Source organism: Pogonomyrmex barbatus, unplaced genomic scaffold (genome assembly GCF_055798465.1).
Source record: "Pogonomyrmex barbatus isolate J1 unplaced genomic scaffold, ASM5579846v1 scaffold10, whole genome shotgun sequence".
Classification (NCBI taxonomy): Eukaryota; Metazoa; Arthropoda; class Insecta; order Hymenoptera; family Formicidae; genus Pogonomyrmex; species Pogonomyrmex barbatus.
Genome location: NW_028297099.1, coordinates 8,167,743 through 8,190,365, shown reverse-complemented (window position 1 = coordinate 8,190,365; position 22,623 = coordinate 8,167,743). Strand labels below are relative to the sequence as shown.

The 22,623-nt window shown below is 41.4% G+C and overlaps 1 protein-coding gene across 11 annotated transcripts in view; it reads left to right on the top strand.

The window, feature by feature from the left end:
- The window catches only part of LOC105423105 (uncharacterized), a 128,730-nt gene that overhangs the window by 71,051 nt on the left and 35,056 nt on the right, over positions 1-22,623 (top strand). For all 11 annotated transcript variants that reach the window (XR_016137876.1, XM_089070397.1, XM_011632746.3 and 8 more), the window contains exons 4-11: positions 837-1,095; positions 3,896-4,106; positions 5,717-6,819; positions 7,556-7,769; positions 7,882-8,136; positions 8,565-8,925; positions 10,063-10,357; positions 11,954-16,774. Coding sequence is in view for 10 of the 11 variants with exons in the window: in XM_089070397.1 (XP_088926523.1) it covers positions 837-1,095; positions 3,896-4,106; positions 5,717-6,819; positions 7,556-7,769; positions 7,882-8,136; positions 8,565-8,925; positions 10,063-10,357; positions 11,954-16,774 (7,519 nt within the window). In the remaining variant the exon portion in view is untranslated. The remainder of the gene's footprint in view (positions 1-836; positions 1,096-3,895; positions 4,107-5,716; positions 6,820-7,555; positions 7,770-7,881; positions 8,137-8,564; positions 8,926-10,062; positions 10,358-11,953; positions 16,775-22,623) is intronic.

The window sequence follows — 22,623 nt, the reverse complement described above, 5'->3', positions numbered from 1 at the left end:
GGGTGGCATGGTGAAATTTTTGTCAGCCAATGGCAATTTTGTGCGATGGCGCGATGGCGCGTCGGCAGGCGGAAAAACGGATTTCGATCAGTTTCGGCATTCGGGAAGGCACCGAATAAAAGGTGTCGAGAGATCACAGCCGCGTGACGGTCGTAGCGAGGGAAAGATTCCAAATTTCACCGAAGATTTATTGCTTTCTATCTTTATCTCTATTGTAAATCATTTGAAACTTGGAAAATATTTGAAATGATTGGACACCTCATTTCAACATCGTGACGTGACACGTTTGCCTCGCGCGCTTGCCCCGCTATAAATATAAATCTCAGAGAGGATGCATCGTTTTGCGTCGTTAATATATGTATATGAAAGTCGCATAAAATTTTCTATCATATTCTATCATATTCTTATACGCGGCATTAGCTATTGTAAATTATATCTTTCCTTCTTTTGAATTATATAAATATATATTAACAATGCGTATCGTCGAATCGTGAATTCTGAATAAATTTCTCCCTGATAAAAATATAATTAGATAGATCACTTTCACAGCTTTAAAATTTATACATTAAACGTTGCAATTAAATATATAAAGTGAGAATTCTAACAGTCAATCCTTTGAAATTAATTAATAAAGACGAATTAATAGAGAATAACGGGACGCGATTAATCTCAATCTTACTTACAATAATTAATCTCAATCTTACTTACAATAAATCTTTCATTAGTCCTCTACTTCGAAATGTGGAACAGGGCAATTAAATTTAACCGATGTTGATGTAACGTCGGCCGTAAGATTTGTAAATGAGTGTCTCGAAAGGGTGCGTTTTACTTTACAGATTGTCCAATCGAGCACGCCGCCCGCCGTACCTGTTCAGGTACGTAGCAAGCACGATGGCTCGGGGGTGGCGGCTTCCGTATCGGGGGTGCGTAGACGGAGTGGTCCTCAGGGGGGTCTGCGTTCCCCCGCCGCGAAAAGGCCCCTCTCCGCCCCCGTTGCACTGCAGGGATGGTTGCATAAACAGGGCTCGGAGGGTCTCATGCTGTGGAAAAAACGTTGGTTCGTCCTCTCCGAGTATTGTCTCTTTTATTACAAAGGTGAGTTTACACTTTGTATTATTAATGTCTTCTTTTTGATATTAATTTGTTTTCTGCTATTTTTATATTTACGCTACCGGTTTTAATAAGCTTTATTAGTTGAAACGATGTAATTTGTTTCGAATTCAGTTTAACATTCAAATCCGACCGATGTAAACGGTTTATTTACTGCGTAATTATCAATCGACAATTATAAACTGGAATAATCATTAATAATTATCCTAGAAGCTCTTATCAATTACCAATCTAATAGAAATTATAAAGTTAGTTATCAGTATAAATAATCTCACCCGTCGATTAAATTACGTAAATTGAACAAACGAGGTTTTAATAACACATTCTAACTAACCAAAACTCATCTCTTGCGGTTACACAGTTAAATAATGAGGAATTTCATTTTAAAATAAATTGTGATTTTTTTTTTTTTTTGGCAATGGGACTACTCATTTCGGACGGCAAAAAGCAATCATTAATGTCTCCAGATTTTTCGTTCGGATCGATTTGTACCTTGCTCTGTTTACGAGCTTTTATTTTTGTGCATTCACCTCCCCGTTTCGCGAGGATATTCTGGCGGCCTGCCAAGTCCTACCCCGTTTTACGTCTTGCTGGTTGGGGTCGTGCAGACGACCAATTTCCGGTCGTCTTGGGCGCCACTGCTCGTCTCTAATCCGACCCGGTTATAGGAACGCTAATTACACTCGTGTTCTTTGATTCGGTACGTGCGCGAGCATTCCGGTCGTTGCAGCAGAGACGTGCGAGATGTCTCTTGCCAAAGATACACCCTCCGCGCGCGCGCGCGCGTCATCCGCCACCCCAATTTGTCCTCTACGTCATCCGACAAGAAGAAAGTTCTTGCTAGAAGTTTGCGGCGGTTCGACGTGTCGTTTATGAACTTTAGTTAAATTAGATTCGATGCATACCGTCCTCTAACTAGCGGCCTACCGAGTACTCTTCGAGAGTATTCCGGCCCGCAAAAGGAAGACTAATACTTTATAACAAATTCTTCTTCCGCTCTTACCCGTCCCGGGTGTTTGCAAATAAGTTTATTTAATATATCGATAATTGATTATACATCTTTTGGTATAAAGGAAAAAAGTTATTATTGGATAAAAATATTTCTTTTTTATTTTACTACGATACCTTTTTACAGTTTATTAATTATATTTATCACAATATTTTTCAATTTTATAAATAGATTTCTTTTATGTAAAATAAACCATTGTTAATTTTAAAAATTTAATATGTATTAAAAATATGATATTTTAATTTTTAACATATATGTTTCGTTATAAATTTTTAAAAGTTAATACAGGCAGAAAGGTTGGAATTAAAAGAAACAAAAAATTAGAAAGCGCTTTTTTTATCTTTGTAGTTTTATTATTGTAGTTTTAATGAGCATTTCAGTGTGGAAAATAATGGACGATATATTCGTAGAGGAAGTAAGAAACATCCTTGTGCTTACATAAAACATTCTTTGTGTTTTTCACTTTAGATAAAAATGCGCAAATCAAGGCAAGAAATATTTTTTTATTTTATTCATAATCTATCTTTTTCTCTCATCCCCCCTCTTTCTATCTGGTATTTACGTTATTCTATTTTGTATTACATTTTTTACGTTATTGTCAGTTCTGATCAAAGAATTCTGAAATGTTCTTCTAACCTAACATAATAAGCACAAAAAATTTCAGCTATGAACTTCTTTGCTTTTCGCTAAAATTCGTAAAAGACAGCTTATTGCTCTAGATGAAAATCCCTTGTGCGAGGAATTTCATAACGTTTGAAAGGACGTTCTTGTTTTTGATGAGAAGATTGTTGCTGTCATTTTTTTTTTAATTAAAATTCGAATTATTAAAAATATTTGAAAGAAATGAGAAAAATGTTATCTTAATATATACATTTATCTCAAGATGAAAGATCTTAAATCGCAGAATAACAGAATTTACATTGACAATTATATGTTGTGTTTCTAACTATTAAAATATAAAAGATGAATATATGTATATGGATTAGTTAATTGAGATTCCAGTCTGCAATTGGGAAAAGCATATTTATTTATCATTTGTACATTATTCTAGCGTTTATCGTTAGCGAATTGTTTGCAGCTTAAAATTAATTTAGACTGAAATTCCAGCTCTGAAACGCAACGTGCGAGAATTCGATTTAACCAACGGAGCTTCCATAGTTGTAGTGTGCTACGTACATATCAGTATCCATTAAAAAATCCGCAGTTCGTTTGATAAAAAGGCCATGAATTTCTGTTTTCTGAAATAAATGTCGTTGTAATCGTGAACCACGTACCTAATTGTTTATTTTTGCAAATGTTTAAAATCATATAGAAGTGCGCGTCTGCATGTGTCATCATAAATCAATCGCAGCGCTAGGAATAGATTGTAGATAGAAATTTTGAGCTAAAAAATAGCGAGAGAGGGGAGAGAGAGAGAGAGAGAGAGAGAGAGAGAGAGAGAGAATATTGCAGTTGTATCATCAAATGGTATATTTGAACTAGAAAAATTGAAAACAAAATGTCACAAATATTTTTACGTTTGACCGAGTATCCGAACGTGATGTCGCACAACCGCGATTTTATTATCATTACGCGAGACATATGGAGATATATCATCTATTTGTACTTTTTGCGATCCGATTAAAACACATCGAAATATCGCGACATTTACGCGTGGCGGATTTACGAGATTTTCGGCGTGAAGTTCCATATTAACGCCTGATCTTACGAGTAAGAAGCCAGTCTCGTCGCGTTGCAAGCTCGGCGCATACATAGTAACTACTTACTGATTTTCAGGTCCGGAAGAGGAGAAACTACTAGGTTCGATATTACTACCTTCGTACAGAGTTACCGTCTGCAAACCCGAAGACAAAGTCAACAAGAAGTTCGCCTTCAAGGCCGAACACGCGAACATGAGGACTTACCATTTCGCGGCTGACAGTCGGGAGGGTATGAACCAGTGGGTGAACGCTCTGACTCTGGCGACGCTTCTGCAAGATCCTAGCCCGTAAGTCCGCCACATGCATTTTTAAGTTGTTTAAAAAAGCTCACGGGAGATGTAACGGCAATTATCCAAGAGCTGCAACAATATATAGCAGTTCGCGACAGAACATTACTTACTGTTACTCGTTATTGATCATGAGAAATTAAATAAATTTCGTTATTTAGTCTTAATTCGGAAATGCTAATCTGAGTCGACAAACTCGACTCGGCTATATTTTTCTCGTTCAATAATTATAAATTTGTAGAACAAAGAACGTTTGTACCTTTCATCGCTCTTGCTCCATTATGCAGCTTGAAAGTAAATAAATGGAATTGAAACGCGATACGCGATGATATGATTGTTTATAAAGAATTGTTTTTTTTTTCTTGTTTTTTTTATTATTACAATATAATCGTTCTCGCGTCATCACATCGTACGTGAACGCTTTAATTTTTCATATAATGCATCTCTTTTATGGTAATAATTCTCCGTTTTATATACCTCCTTGCCCATTATTTTCTTCCATATTCTTTTCTGTATTCGTACAGTTTCGTTTTACATATCATGCTTATCAGTATTTTTTTTGTTTGCATGAAACAAAAATTTCGCTCAATTTTATCTTTTATTCTTCATATCTGATCCTTTCTATATATAGCGATTTTTCATAATTCAAGAATTTTAATATTTAACTGCTATGAAAACTTCGTATTTGTTGTCTCGTATTTGAACTCTCTTCCATACTGACAATCTTTCGCGAATCATCGCGAAAGTAAAAAGAATCCGCTCTTATTCTCACGGTGAGCGAAATGCTTCGCCGTTGTTTTAATTCTGTCGACTCGGTAGATGTCATCTCTTAAGACGACGTCTTGGCGTTAAGCTCCGTCCTGAGATCCGAGTGAAGATCTCGAAATTAGCCCGACACCGCGACAGAGTGACGATGAACATCTCTTTGATGCGCCACGAAGGAAACTGGAACGACACCGCCACCGGCGTTTATTTGCATGCAAAAGTATCGCGACAGTCATTGCCGCGCATCTGTCGTTCGCGCGTTATCGCGGTGTAACTAACCAACTCGTTAGTTAGTTTCTCGAGAGTTATTCGACCCGCGAGATACCGCCGGTGGATGAAGCTTGGACTAGTCCGTTGTCCATTAGCACGTCGTCAGCGACATAGCCGACGCAGCGACGGACAACGAACGCTTGTCTCGCGAGCTTTGTCCTTGTCCGATCCATTTTCCAGTTAAAGTTCTATTTGCAGAACGGAAAAATAGCTAAAATGTAGAATTTTTAAACATGCATGCGTCGATACACAAAATACGGAGAGTTAATTTTTTTTTTATGTTTAAAAGGCTGAGGAATCTTCAAAGTATGAAAAGCAAGAGACATTATATTAAAATTAATTTCATTTATATACGCCACTTTTATCACCTAATAGCCCTTATTAACAATCCAAATTAATATTAATTTTTAAGTTGGATATATGCGATATTTATTATAATATTGCAATATAAATGTATTTAATTGCCGACAAAATGAATCTCATCTTTTAACGCATACAAATTCGACGGTGAAAGATTTATATGTTGAATCTGCGGATTGCAAAATAATATCATATCTCTCAATTTTCGTCAATAGTGCGGGCGAAGCTGCAGTAGTCATAGAAATAGCACAGGACGGCGAACGAAGCGCTCGGCCTAGCGTCTCATCGATCTCGTCGATCCTGAATCAGAGCGCCGACGACAGCGACTCTGGTTTCCACGGCTTTCAGTCGCGCGACGACCCCAGCCATGCCTCGAACAACAACTCCAGCCCGAACAGCGCGAACACTGCCTCCTTTCCGAACCTCAGCGGCAGCAACAGCAACGGCAATTCCGCCAACAACAATCACGCGAGCGACTCGGGTCATCCGATGATGAACGGTTGGGTGCAACCGCCGCAGTCGCAGTACGGCCAGCCTGGCACTTTTCAGCTGCAGCAGCAACAGCAGCAGCAATACGGGCACTTGCTGTCGTCGCAGCAACTGCAACCGGGTCATTCGCACCAGCATCAGGCGCTGCTTCATCAGCATTTGCCGCATCAGAACGCGCTTCCGACCCATCAGTCGTCGCATCCGCACAAGCACGTGATTCAACAGTCGTCGCAGCAGCAGCAGCAACAACAGCAACAACAGCAGCAGCAACAACCGCCCCAGCAGCTGTCGCACTCCGGTTCAGGCGGTGTTCAAACGATGCAGCCTATGCCTCGAAAATTCGGACAGCCCATTTACGCGAATGCACCGCCAAAGCCTAGAAGATTGACGGACGGCTCTAACGAGTACTCGACGCCATCGCCGGATATGGACTACCGGAAGAGTCCAGTCTCGCCGGACGTCACGGTGACGAGCAAGAGTCCGATGTCCGATTACGAGAGGAACAACACGATCTATGGCACTCGGATGAGTCAGCCGTCGCAGCAGAGTCTACGAATCGACAAATCGGGCCTGAATTATGGCTACGGCCAGACCGGCCAACCGACGGAGAGGAGGACTCCGGACACGTACGGTCGTAGTGCGAAACCGAGAACCAGCAGCAGAGGTAATGGCGACTACGAGGAGGTCTACGGTACTCCTCAACTCTACCAGAGACCCGCGGGACCGGTCGGGTATACCAAGGGCGCGTCGCCGGCGCCCATCCCCATCCCCATGTACGCGCAACAACAGCATCTGCAGCAGCTGCACTCTCCCATCGCGCCGTCGAACAGTGAGTCTTTATACACTTTTACCTTATTTTCTGTTCGTCTTACAAAGACGCTCGTAATTAGTACCGGCACTTCACTTCACGACCGGTGAATCTCACCGGAGAGTAAAATGAAAATACCTCTCACGCTGATATGTCTGAATCGATATCTTTTTAAGAGCGGACTTTTCTATTGTAGATATGTATTCGAAGAATTCTACAATGGACAATAACATAATGCATTGTCCCTGTCGAGAATATCTCAAGTCCTACTAAAAGAAACAGAAACTGCTTTGATAACTCTACCGTATCATCATTGGTCACTTTGACGTTTTGTAATATTAAAAACTTTGAAATAACGAAAGAATAATTACTCTAAATTCCTCTAAAGTCTGTCACACAAAATTATAAAGAGTGGATCTCGTACCTTTTTAATTGTTGCAACCGAATATTAATTCGACAAACTCGTTCGATCCATTTAAAATTCCATTTCTTAGTTAATTAAAATTGATTATAGAGATAAATATTGATTTTATATTATCGCGCTATAATAATAATAATAATAATAATAATAATAATAATAATAATAATAATAATAATAATAATTACAACGATGACTCGGATTCTCCTTTTGCGCACCTTTCGGTCTTGCGGTGAAATTCATTTTCTTTTTCCTGGTGTTACAAAGACCGAGAAACATAATCTGGCCAAGAGCCCGACGCGGTAATACAAAAAGGGCGTTGTGATTTGTTTTCTTTAGTGTCGATGGTAAGGCAATCCAGGACTCAACCGCCGCCGCGACCGCACAGCGCAGACTTTCTCGAATACGAGGCGGCAAGGCGACCCCAGCAACAACCCGCGCAATGCGAGAGACTCCCGGATCAGCAGAGACGCCCGCAGAGGCCTAAATCCAGCTTAGACATAGTGAATCCGTCAGACACGACCAATGACGGTTACTTTTATTCCGAAGAAAGGTACGCGTGAGTAAATTCCTTAGGCTTTCCATAGGCAAACGTCGAGGAAGAGACAAAGAGAAAATCGATCTCTGGAGAAGACGCTCATTTTGCTCGCGTGCTTTGTGCTTAGATACGCGGCGCAGATGCGGCAGTCCGCGGTGTATCTGCATCAGACACCTCAACATTCATATCAGCAGCAGAGGAATCAGTCCCTCTCGCGTGTCACGATGCAGCCGAAACTGCCAAGTATCCGCGATAAGACCGAAGAGAGTAGAATGTCCACATTGCCGGATTCCACTTGTCCCGCGCTGAGACGCGTACAGCGAGATCACGTTCATCAGCAACACACGATGCCCGCTCAGTCGCTGACGCAGAGACATTCCGAGTGAGTCATCGTACATTATCCGAATAAGTGATTAAATCCCATAAAGAACCTATTTAAAAAAAAAACCTACAAATGTTTGAAAAAAAAAATATATATATATATTATTATATATATAAAAGTGCATGCTGCGTATTTTAATATCATATATTTATTTAACAAATGTTCAAGTCGATGAATTTTTAGATAATTTAAAATAGTTTCTCAAAAAACTACTTTAAGCCGCAATGGATTATTAAAATATCAGAATAATAAAATTTCAAATGCGTTAGAAATTTATTTTTTTTTTTTTTAATTTTATTTAGTTGATCGGGATTTACGAAAATATAGTTAAATATAGTTAATACGTGATCAAACTATGAACGTAGTAGCTCGATACGATAAATCGAGCCACGAAAGAAGGGCTTGCCTAAACGCCTTGTTTCTATTAGGATAATGGGCGTCGATCCGAAACTTCGAAGATCCCTGCGCGAGAAGAGCTGCGAAGCGAACAGCCGCGAGACGCTGACACACGAGGATAATACCATCCCTCGTAGAATACCGCGCGGCGAGTATGACGGGTGGGGAAGAGCGGCGGGTCACAGTGTTCACGGGACTCACATCGCTCAGACGTGTCACGCCGGTCACGCAGGTGCCAGCAGGCGATGGAGTGAGCAGCAGCAGTTCTGCAGATCGGCCTCAGCGCGTCTGCCAAGAACACGACATCCCGCTGCCCTTGATCCCGACGACGACGACTACGCCGAGAGGTCCTCCGAGCACGATTCACGGGATGGTGAACGCAAGATTCAACAGGTAAGGAAACCTAGCGTTTTCTATTTAGATACGTAATTTTGTTTCTTTTTTTTTCCTCTTTTTTTTTTTCTTTCGAGAAATTTGTAATTTTCGTCACACAATTATTAGTAAGTATATTTTAGATATTTCATGTGATTATGAATTTTTAGTTTGTAGTTTTCATTTATAAGATTTCTCTGGAAAGTAACTTGTGTGTACTTATTTTATTTTTTAAAAAAGTAAAGAAAAATACATAAATAAAATACGTCGATTGAGAAAAGTTTAATATTTGTTTAATATTTGTATTTAAAAATTGTTGTAATTAACATTTTTCTTAATTAATGACAATAACTCTTGAATACTTCTTGAAATCAATTGCAAGAAAGAAAAAAAACAAATTGATAATTAATAATAGGAAAGTTTTAATTTTAACATTACTATTTTTTTTTACAAGAGAAAGAATTAATGTAAATTTAAAAATTAAATTAATTTCCAAATTCTTTAGAGAATTATGCATAATTTTTTAACAAAGATATTAAGAAAAAATAGTAGACCAATCTACGAAATTTTTAGATGTTTGCCAAATTTTAATGTTTAATATATAATGTAAATATACAAGATTTTTATTTTATTTATAATAAATTAATAAATATTAATATAAATCCAGCGATATACAAAAATATTTTTAAGAGTTCTATGTAACTTGTTTTTCGTTTGTATTCCGGAAAACCTAGAATGACTCATAGAATCGTTACTTTGACTCAGGTAGTTGTAGGTCATGAGCATTGCTTCGTATCAGCAAGACGACCGTGTCGGTAACATCGGTGGACACGCATGATTCACGATAGACCCTATTGCATAGCTACACATATCTTACGTCATTCTCTCCCGTGTTTTTGCTTTCACCATCGTTCACTCGACCGTCGTCATTGCTATTACGTTACTCATATCGCGCTAATGATTTATATATATATATATATATATATATATATATTTATAATTTCTCAATAATGTTACTATCGAGAATTTTACAATTGTTTGTTCCTAAAATCAAAGTCCTTTTTTTCCGATTACGTCGTATCTTGTATCATATCTCACAAAAAAATACGTTTTGTCGCATAACTGATAAAGGGATATACATTACGATACGTCTTTCAGCGCGAAGAGTCGATGAAGCGGCTGTTGGAATGGAAGCAGCGTATGCTGCAATCACCGTTGACACGAAAGCCGTCCGGCTCGGCCAATCGAGGCAGGGCGCAAAATGATCTTTCGAGTTACTACAAGCAACAGGCGCTGCTGGATTTGGCAGCGCACGAGGCCGCCGTGGCGGAGGGTCGTCACTCTCGTAGACGGGAGGACGGGCATCGTTCGCATGTCAGGAGCAAGAGCTCGGACGGCCGTCGGACTGCCGTCAACGTGCCACGTTACAACAGCTATTCCAGCGATGACGAAGGTAGGGCTAGCTCGCCTGAATTCATCATTTAAATGGTAGCTTCGTCGCCCCGCGTAACGAGGGACCCGGTCGAAATGTTGAAGCACGGGCGGACAATTAGTTTTCCTTTTGGGGGACGTGTGTTGGGCATGTGAGCTCTCCCTCGGAATGAGGCATGTTCGAATTGTCAGAAGGATTATGAGTCTCGCGGACAAATTGCGCTGTGAATTGCGCGTGAAAGAAATATCTTATGAATTTTCATTTCAACATGATTTTGATCGCCGCGAGTCCCTCGCAAGCGCCATGCCAGCGATGTATCTCTTTTTCTTTTTCTTTTTTTTTTTTTTTCAGTTAGAAGTAGATAGAATTGACTTAAGCTAAAAATAATCCAAATTCTAACATGATGGTACTTAATTGCTAACATGGTGAAGAATCCAATGTGCATACCTGCTCGCGGAAACAAAAGCATTTTTTTTTTCCCCTCCATGAAAACGCACGTCGAGAATTCTGTATTTTGTGACTGGTATTCGTTACGTTATAATTGAAATGTGTCAAGCAATTTTACGTCCATCCCTTTCTTTTTGTTGTAAATAAAATTACCAGCATGTTTGTACTTCAATCAATGATATGTAAAAATGTCGCAGTCTAACGAAAATATTTATCCAATTGTACGAATAAATGCAATTAATGCGTGACGTCTGAATTATATTTCTCGTGAGTTGCGAACGTTGTAGAATCGAAATTGCTTTTCCTTTGTTTTTGTTTACATAATCGTCGAGGAAATCGTAGATAAATTCAACGAAATGCGAAGTAACTGTGAAAAGTAAATGAAACAAGAGGAAATTAAAAATCTGGATATCTGCGAGCGTTTCTCCGCGGGGGCTCCTCCTATCTGCTGTTGTTGGGTCTAAGCTGACTGGTGAATGGGAACGATTAACAATCTTAAAACCTACTTGTCTAAGTGATCGAGTATCAATATCCTATGCGACTTAACATCGATCATAATCAGATTACCATAGACAATATGGGTCAGCATGGCATGCCAAAGAATTTCACTAACACTACTTGCCGTAGCTACGATCTACCTTACAATTCGCGTATTCGCTATCTACCGATTAACCGACAAAGTCAGTCAATCGATTATCGGAATCATTGCACGATCAATATCAGCGGTCAATATACGATCAATTATCATCATTGTACGAAAATTTTTATTAAACAATTTTTATTTTTAATGCTTTCTCTTCAAACTTTATTGATTTTCAAATTTCAGTGTAAGCTTTTTTTAAGACGTACGGATTTGCTTTTGCAAATAACTTTTTTGCTATAAATTTATAATTGAAACGAATGAATGTCTTTGCCGCTCAGTGCAATGATAATCGATGTCGTTTTATCGCGCTTGACGAGTTTGCTTAGAATTGTATGATGGATATTAAAGCGGGAATGTATAAATGGGTCTGTTTCTCTTTCTCACACGTACACACACACACACACACACACACACACACGCGCGCGCGCGCGCGCACACACGTACACGTACACGTACACGTACCGTACACGTACATTCGTAAGTAACGGACATACTCGTGTCTTTGTGTTTTGTAACGAACGAATCAGAGCTGGGAGATGTCCGGAGGAAGCGCTCGCGCAGACCCTCGCATGCAGGAAGGAGCCCCCGGCACGCCGGCGACGATCGGTCATCGACGGTGACGTCGGCCGTCCAGGATGTCACGATACCCGGGACCGGCGGCCGCACGAGCATTAATCAGACCTCGCAGTCGCAAACTCTAAACGCTCGCAAAGCGAACCCGGGGAGCGCGCTCTCCTCCGTGGGTGGAATACCGCCGGACGCAGGTTACGATGAGGTCAGCTTTTCGCCGATGATGAGGAACGATTACGCGTACGCGTCGTCCTCGGCGGACAGGCAATCGTCGTCGAGAAAATCGGATCTTGAGGCCGCCTTCGAAGATCCCGCGACCAGGCACAAGACCTCGAAGAAGCCATTAGGTATTTTGAAGACGTCGACCGCTTACGGTTCCGATCAGCAGAAATTCGATGGACATCAAAGTGGCAAGATCGAGAGCAGCAGATCGGACAATATGTGCGGCTACCGAGTCAACGAGTCCTGGCACGTTCAGAAGAACGTTCAGTGGGACTCGAAGGACGACGACGAGTGGGATCCTGGCATCGACGAGAGCAAGGTTATAAAAGAGTTTTCTTATCAGTACATTAATCCTAGAAAAGTGCCGATGACGTCGAAGGTGGAAGATGAGAGCGAGAAGCTCGAGACTATGAATTTAGTACAATGTAGAATCAGATCTTTCGAGATGAACATAGACGGTGCGAGTCCGGTCAAGGAGGTATTGACCATGCAGGAGCCGTTGAAGGTGTCACCATTGCAGGCAACCGAGGCTCACGTTTCAAAACTCGACTGCGCGAACAAGACTTCATCCGTTATACGTAGCTTCGCCCTGGGTGAAAGCACTTCGGACCACGCGTCTAAACACAAGAACGTAGAAGAAGGACACGCTAAGCAAGCTTCGACCGATAGCAACAAGTCGGTCAAAGATCTTCTAGCGGATTTCGAGCGGAAATCGCAACAGATTAATCGACCGAAGTGCGAGAAGCGACAAGAAATGAAGCATCGCGCAGATTATGACGATACCGAAACGTTACGATACGATATTGGAACTAATCTGGACCGAAATAGAGACGATGAGAAGGGAAAGCTTATAGAAAAGGACGAATCTATTATGCAACGTTTTGCTTCGGACGCTCTCTATGCTACGGGTGCTGTACAAATGCAAAATACTGATGAATCTTCGAAGAAAAGCAAGTTGACCACTTCGAAGGACAGTCTGAGCGAACAATGTGTGCCATCCACCGACATGAGTATTATACCAGGTCCTAACTGTGCCAGAACGAGCATAACGGAATCTTTGTTGACGCATAGCGATCAATTCTCTGCTGATAACGAGTCGATTAACGTTACTTCGAAGCAGGACGATATTAATAATGAGGATCACTATCTTCCCATGTCTCCTAGAAAAGCGATATTAGATCCGAACAGCGATGACAGACCGAATCCGAAAATAATGGAAAGTCTTTTCGCGAATTTGGATCACGAGGAGAGCTCGTACGTGGAGATGGCGCAAAACGGGATGAATCGTTCTCTTCTGGCGCCGAACGAGGACGGCGGAAAGCACGATTCCGGCGATTATTCCACGCTGGACACATCCCATTACGAATTTGTCTGCGTGTCGGATAATAAAATGGAACCGGTATATATGGAGGTAAATCAATTGTCCGAGAAGGAGGACGAGGACGGGAATAAAACGTCCCCGATGAAAAAGAGCGGCGTTAACGAGAATTCGCCGCATTCCAGGGGCGATCTGCCAGACATCTTGACGGCGCTCAAGTCCGACAGTTCCGATGCCGACGACGAGTCGTCTAAGGATTTAGACTCCATAGACGCGCCGCGACATCCACGATTCAGTCTGTCCGACACCTTCCGACCGGCTTCCTACTATCTAGGAGCTAGCCGCAATATGATTGCGGAATTACACGATTCGTCGGACAGTGAGTTGGTATCCCCACCGCCGATACCGACTTCTCCACCACCGTTGGATGACTTGGATTCACTGGACATGCAAGAATCCTTAGAGATAAAAAAGGTCTCACCGCAGGTGGCTACGATGAAGGACAATACGCTGAACCGTGACTCTCCGAAATCTTGGAACAAGCCGGTAGGTCAAGTAGAGACGCATAGGCCACCGTCAAGGTTTTCCGACGCAACCATCAGCTCCACCTTCAGAGACAGCAGGATATCGCTGGAGAGTGCCTCCGGAAGCGATTCGGTCGAACTGAGAAATCCGGACGAGGAAGCTCGACATCGACAATTGAAGAGGAGACCCGTCAGCGACGATGTTTGCGAAGTTCTTGACAGTCTGGACGAGTTGGAATCGTTGGGAAGTCGCTTCGATGGCACAAGTATCGATATCGATCGGTATTTGGAGGAGTTGCAGGCTAGAGATGCTTTTAACGTGGATCTTTATACGAAGGATCTGAGTTACAACAGCATCTACGGGTTCAACGAGAACATGCTCGTGGTCGATAAATTGCAAAAGACCACGTGTCAAGATCTATCGAGGAAGATGAAATTAATGTCGAGCAATCTCGACCGGCCGTTTGATTATTCCGGCAAAAATAAGACCGGCTCGGCGAGCAGCTTGCCGTCTATGAGGGTATCGGATCTACCACCGACTCACCAGCACTCGCAGTCCTTCACCGGTGACGCTCATTACGAGAACGTCGCGAGCTTCTTGCCGCTTCGCGGTTCGCCGGCGATCCGACCCGACAGCGAGCCGCCACGCGACAATGTTCACAGGATGCAGAGCGGCATCACGTCCCAGAGCATCGGCGCACTGCCGATCTCTCACAGCAGGGATTCAAGTTACTCGAACGTTTCGGTCGCGGCATCCATCTCGACGTCCATGGCTTGCCAGAGGCCCGCGAGCGCGCAATCGTCGATGCACTCTCCCATCAGCGCGTCCATGTCCTCGGTGAATCACGGCGACACCACGCTGGCGAGCATGCTGCGGAACGTCAACGCGTACTCCGAACAAAGGTTCCCGAATCACTCGAGGTCCGCCAGTCACGACACGTGCGTGCGACACGTGCTGCCGAATCATCGATCGACTTCCAGCCAGGATTCGAGCCATCCTTATCCCAGCCCGATGCCGACGATGCAAACCGCCAACTCCACGGTTCTACAGCAGTCGTATTTGCCGAGTGCCAGCGAGCAGCGTGCCCAGAGCGATCAATCGGGGGCGCCCTATTACTATTCCGACCTCCAGGCGAGTGTCAACAGCGTGGACGTGGAGCTGAGCAAACCGATGATCGGTCATACCTCGCGACTGCCACAGCTAAACAATCAAAGGGATGACGCGGCGATCGGCCTGAACAAGCGGAATGATATCGGTCGAATAGTGAACCCGATCGCGCGACAAATGCCACGGCAAATTCAGGTAGACGACATAGACGAGGCTAGACGCATCGCCGCGGAACTGAGGCGGACAACTTGCCAATTGTTGGGCGACAACAAGGCCGCTCTCGTGGACAAGAGAAATGTCTACGAGGCCGACACGTTGCGCCGTGTAAAATCTACCGATCCGCTGCCCGATGTATCTCTGCCCGAGGCAAGGAACTTGTATCCCCACGGTCTCAGAGACAAATCTGTTAATCCAGGCAGCGTCGATAATACCGAATCGACGCACCGAATCACACAAACGTCTCATCGTCGGTCAAGATCCCTAGAGGGATTGCTCGACGACGTCGATCTGCAAAATTTGGTGGAGCAACGAAACCGAGCTAACCGAGCGGCAGCAGCGGCGACGACGCCGACAGCGACGACTTCGACAGAAACCAGCCAGATCGAAACAATGCCGCAAAACTTCGTGCCGTCTCCCGACGATCATATCGTCGCGACGGATAGCAATTTCAATTCTAACGATCCTTGGGAGCAGGACAGTCTTTGGTGCGAGAGTCTGAGAAGAGTGAGCCTGCGAAACGCCAGATCCTTAGATAATCTAGATAGTCCACCAAGACCTGGAAGACCCAGCGACGCGAAATCTCGCGGCAGGATCACCCGTGGGGCGACCTACGTAAACGACAGTGTCGCTTTGCGCAGGGATAACTGCGCGATGGAGTCGTCTTGCGGCGAGCGACCGCGAGTCAAACGCAGAACGAACAAGGATCACGATCGTCAGACGCGGGAACGATCGCTCGATGATGACGACGGGGATCATGACGGTGACAACGATGACAACGATGACAACGATGACAACGACGACGTCACCTACGAGACCTTGTCGATGGAACTGATCGGTGCGGGTGGTTACGTGTGGGACTCACAGAACGAGGCCTACCGCAAGCCCACCGCTTCGGACAGGAATCATTTTTTAGAGGACGGCAACCTTCCCCCGGCTCGCTCGATCCCGGACGTCCGAATGTCCGCGACGTCGTTCGAGCTCGACCGAGAGAAGCTCCGCCAATGGGATTTGTTGTCGAGCGCCTGCTTACTCCAGGAGCAGCAGCGCACCTCGATGGCGGACTCGGGGCGAGGGTTGCCGGTCATGGAACTACCTGGAGACGCGCACGATTCTCGGCTCGCCGTCGTCGCGGCGGTGACGAACGCGACGGCGACGGCGACGGCGACGGCGGTAACAACGACAACGACACCGACGGCGGTAACAACGACAACGACACCGACGGCGACGATGACGACGACGATAATGACAATGGGCACGGGGATCGACAGCGAGCGAGTAGACGTTATCGTAAAGCCAGTCGATATCGCGGATGTACGCGATGTCGTGCGGACGAAGGTGCCGATCAAGAGGCAGGAACTGAGGCAGGAGCCGTGTAAACGGGCTGCAGGTGAGTGGCTCCTCAACAACGCTGGGGTGTACAGACGGTGACCGTACGAGGCCGTGTTCCAAATCGCCAGACTACCGCCACTCGACCGGCCGGCCGACTCGTCCCATGACCACGGATCTAGTGCGATAGTGTTTAATCCTAAATAGTAGAAGCTACTTATCATAAGGCACCCTTTCAGCCATAAACTTTGCGACAAATTTCATGGAAATTCAAGAAAAAAATCATTTATCTCGAAATTTTTCATTCCGCGCGATCAAATATGTTTAAATAATATATATATATATATATATATATATACGTATAAATCATTAATATTTAAATAATAAATAAATAATTTACGTAGAGATTATAGCAGACGATTATTATATAATCTTTTTTGCTTTTGTCATTTACTTTTAGTGGTTGAAAGGGCACTCGTTAATTTTGAAGCACTCTTGCACAAATAAATTTACTTTTATCATTCAAATAACGAAACATATATCTCAGTCATAAAGTTCATTCTAAGATTAAATAATAAATTTGCAAAGCAATATAATTCCATTTAATCTTATTCAAATTTAAATGTGCAAAATCGTCGTCACGATTAGTTAATTAGGTAAGCATTGGCTCGCTCAAGCTCGCTCTTTAGGATTAAACTCGATGTTTTCGCTATTAAATGTACCTGCGCTTGCGGTGGCTCGCACAGCGACGCAGCCACTTCTTTGTCCTTGTAATTATGGACCAGGCCGTGATCCAGTTCACATTTATTCATTGTGATTCTCTTTTCTCTCTCTCTCTCTCTCTCTCTCTCTCTTTTTCTTTTCCTTTTCTCTTCTTTTCTTGCCGGACCAGTTAGTTTGTTGAATTCTAGGATCGGTTTGAATAATGCAGACGTAACTCTGTGCGGCGCGAATAAAGTTTTACGATCGATGCGACTTGGGACACGGCCTGGTGCGCGACTGTAAGTGTGAGTGCGTTTGCGAGACGTTTGAAAAAAACGCGGCTTGATTCATCATAACCGTGACATCACGATGACCTATACGTAATCAAATAATACGTAATCAAATTTTCACAAGAAACGACAAACAATTAATTTATATAGCAAGAAAAAAAGAGCAGTAAAAAAAAATACATTTGTGCTATTACAGAATTACGACAAAGCTGCGACCGTGTATGCGTGTATGTGTGTGAATGCATGTGATACTACTAGAATATATTAAAATACATATATATATATATATATATATATATATATATATATATACTACTTAAAATTTATTATTACATATTATTGCCGAAGAAACTGGTGTAATCCAAGACGATTATGTTCTCTATTTAATTCTCTTTTTTGTTCGTTTAACTTAAGTTGTGCCAGTTAATTGATTCAGACTTACGACGTAATGAGTAAGTAATGATATTATTCGATATGCTAAGAGTAACGTTTCTTTCGCCGAGAGCGCTAAACAAATGTTCTAATTCCTATGATCGATTCAAATCGATTTCTGCGAAAAGTGAGTTTAAATTTACGTCATTTACGCGGGATCTCTCGTTCCCACGCGCGACACATTTTTTTTTTTTTATAATCTGCGTGGGATCGACGCTGAATCGCAAATTGTTTTCATGAGCCATGTTTTTACAGTGATATCGACAGAGTTATCACTATTCGGTTATGCGATACCGTTTAATTCAACTGCCTAGGCAATTTGCCGAAATGTACCGTCGCGGTGTTTCATCATCCCGCGAAGCAACGTAGAATTCGAAGTAGCTCTCTTGAAAATGTCTCTCTCAATCGAGTCAAAGATTAATGGAGAAACGCAAATGTTACATCCTCAACAACATTATTTTCTCGAAAATTTACTCAATCAAGTGAGAGATCCGAAGGAATTACTTTAAATAATAATAATAAATATTAAGATATGTATATAACTCGTTATACATAAACTGTACAAAAGGGTATCTGACTGAAAATAAATGAAACAAGAAACGAATCGAGTAAAGTACTTCCCAGGTAAGTTATCACGTCCTGAAAACTTAAATCCGCTTTTAATAACTGTTATCAAGGAGAGACCAAATTGATGGCGGTTAAGGCAAATAAATATCATCGCGGATCGAATAAGATCGAGCCGCTTTAGAACGCGAATTTCCCTTCGACTTCAAACAGTTTTCCAATGCGCAATTTGATTTCTATATCATTCAGCGAATAAAATATGTAACGAAACGGTGGTTATTATTAACTGTGATAAAAAAAAACGGTTTTATAATCGCGCGTATCCAATCCCTTCGATTCATATAATTTACCGCGGAAGAAAAGGAAAGTGGATAGTAGATGCAAAATTTATGTAATTACGGGATAATTCATTATCCGTTATTTCACGGGTATACGAAAAAATTCGAGCGTAAAGAGGTCGCGATTTCATTATTCCCCGATTAAATCGTCCGTTCGCGTCCGTTTCCCCAACGTGTGACAATTAATCGAGAACGATCGGTCGCCCTAATTAATTTTCTTCGGAGCGCCACCGTCGAATTAATTTCTCCTCCGAGAGAGAGAGAGAGAGAGAGAGAGAGAGAGAGAGAGAGAGAGAGAGAGAGAGACCGACGTTATCCTTACGAACGTTAAAGCCATTTGAGTGACAGCCGGTGCGCTCTCGAAATCGTTCTTACGTTTTCGAGCCGTCACGCCACTCGCGCGTCACGCGCTTTAATAGCGGGACGTAGCTGCAGTTGTAGCTGCAGTTCAGAGACTTGGTTGACGCGCGCGACTTTTACGACGATCTATCGACGGGCGGAAAGTCCGTCGTTGCATTGTCGCAAATGTTGCCCAACACGTTGACGGCGTGATATCGTGAATGCGCATCGATCCGCGCGACAATAAGTGTATCGTCGTTACCGCCGGCAACTTGTTCGTTGCACTTCGCCTCGGGGTCAATAACACGCGTGTACTACGCGCCCGCTTCAAGTGGATGGATTCTATAAAGCTGCGAGCGATATCTACGGCTCGTAACTCCGATTCCATGCGGGATCGTTAAATATCGACGGGAGAGAACGCGGAATGGAGTTTCTCTCCCGCTTCGGTCCCTCGGCGTCGCGTGAGAAGTTTTTCGGTCTCTCCTTCCCGATACGTTTCTCCTTTGTTGAACTCGAAGAAACGATAGTTACGATACTCCATAATTAATGTCTCGCCGGACCCACGTTGGGTGTTCCAGATTTCGTAGAATTAACAAGAACTCGGGCAACTCGAGGCTTTCGGTCGAAGCCGCAGCGAAAGAATTGGTTCCTGACGGGGTAATATTGGATCCACTCCCATAACCCAGGCAACTCGATCGACTGCTGTATACGTACATTTGATGTTCGCGTATTCAATCGAACGAAAGTCCGAAAGAGAAACTTCATCTAATAGAATATTGCAACCTGTATTTTTTCAAACTTAGATCGTTTGAAATTCCCCGGTGCCGATCATATTGCACTATGATTTGATTTAAACATATGGTATATTGGTATATCTTTCATCGGAGATTGAAATCAACTGGCATAATTTTGATAAAAGCAATATATTCGTTTTTTTTATATTATATATGTGTACATGTATACTTATTTTAGAAAATATTTTTATATGTATACTTATTTTAGAAAATATTTTTACGTGTCAATTGCTCTTTCTCTCTTTGTTTGCATTTCGTAAAACATGAGCACATTATTTGACCTTGTCACATCGATAACGCGAAATAACACGTTTCTCTATTTCGATTCTATTCTTGTTATGGAAATTTGTTTTCAGTAATTCTGTCATTCGTCAATTAGAAAATTTTGCATTTGTGACGATAAAGAATGAACGTTTAGAAATCTGATATATTTTGAAAGAAATCGAAATTATGGAATATTAGAAGAGTAGAATTTTCTATTTTTGAAGACAATTTTATTTTTGCACGCTCGTGTTGTAGAACTATATGTTCCTGAATCTTAAAAAATTTTACTCCAAAAATTTTATTTTATTTTTTATCCTTTATTATATATTTAAAAGTAATTAAATGCCAGTTTCACACTGATTCACATCGGATTTTATGAACTTACTAAATTGTTCGAGCAATAAAATGAAGAACAATTAACTGGTACATATGTTTCTCATTTTTATAGTAGGATGATGAGCTGAATACCAAATTGAAAATAATGGGATATTTTTACAATTTGAGTGCCAAAGCTTTACAGCGACGCGCCTGTGATTGGCATTTTGGTAATGCGGTCTACTCATCGGCTGGCTGCCATTGACCTCGGCGAAAAATCGAACTTTCATCGTCCACCACAACGTGTTCAAGCACGAAGACTCATTTATCACATTCCGGCTAGGAAAAATGAATGTTATTTTACGAAAAGGCGATCGGAAACACGATCGTGAATTCTCTTGAATAAAGCTTGTTACGTATACAGGATAATCATCAAATTATTGATAAGAAAAATTCTGTTAATCAAAAAAAAATTAATAAAGGATCGCATAATATACCAGATAATTTTTAATAAAAAATGCACAATTTATCGTGTTTACAATTATAATTTAAGATAAATAATTGAAGACATCAAATAATAATTATAACTCGTGACTTGGCTATAAATTAATAGTAACCGAAGATGTGCAATGCGTATACTAATAAAAAAAAAAAAAAAAAAACGAGAGAGAAATATCGGTGATAATTTCGTATTTGATAATACGTTACCAGGATCAAGTTAAAGTGAAAGGGAAGATAACGATCTCAATTAAGCGAATCCAGCCTCGCGAAATAAAGCCAGCACTATGTCGGATTCCAGCAGACTGCCGGACGATGTTTAAGTCATTTTATTTTTACACAGCTCCGACGTGCCAAGTACACTGCGAGACGCGAAATAATGCACGATAATCTAGACTGTTATCGGGAACGCTTAATTCCGGTAGCGAGCTGCCAAAGCTCGAAATCAAAATAGCTGACGAAGCTCAAAATGAAAATAACGAGATCTCGCTAACGAAACATAACTACGAAATGCATAACTTCAGTAACTTTGCTTCGATATCAATAACTTTGCTTCGATATCGATATTACTCTAGAGCTCGAAAACATCGCTACATTGCAGTATTGTTTCCACTAACTGTGAAAACAAAGTTTCTAAAACAATAAATTAATGATAACTGATCGATATAATTAACATCGTCATTACAGAAGTATAAGATTCGGAGTATACATTTATTATTTTCACACGTTATTACTAACGTTTTATCAACTCTTAATTCAGTTGCCGATATCGATTCCGAGCTGTCGATATTAAGAAATAAATTAGTAAAGCAAAAATATTAGAACCAATCGTCAACGTCGCGTGATTCCAATTGATATTTAATTAAGCAAATACCTTTTTATTCTCGAAATTGTTCTCGAAGAGATTAAAAATATATGTATAGGTAGGTACAATAACAGCGGAAGATTATGAAAATTTAAAAAGAATATATTTCTACATTTATAAATAAACTAACATTTTCATGAAAGAAAATATCATTAAAAAACTCATACCTTTTAACATCAATTGTAAGAAATAACAAATAATAATAAAAGATTTTGATTTATCATGGCTATCGACTAACTTAAACATACATAAAGTATAAAAATAATAAATTACGAATGTCAAATTTTATAACAACTTTAAAACAAAATATATATCAAACCTATTAATATTGCAACACGTTAATTTTCTTTATGAAAATTAATGCAAATTTAAAAATTAAATGATCCCAAAATTCTTTTACACAGATTTGCAGAAAAAAATAGTATAAAACGACCCATGCTATTTTTATGTTTTTTTTGTTTTTTTTAATATTTTAATCTATATATTTTTAATCTACAATCTCTGAAATG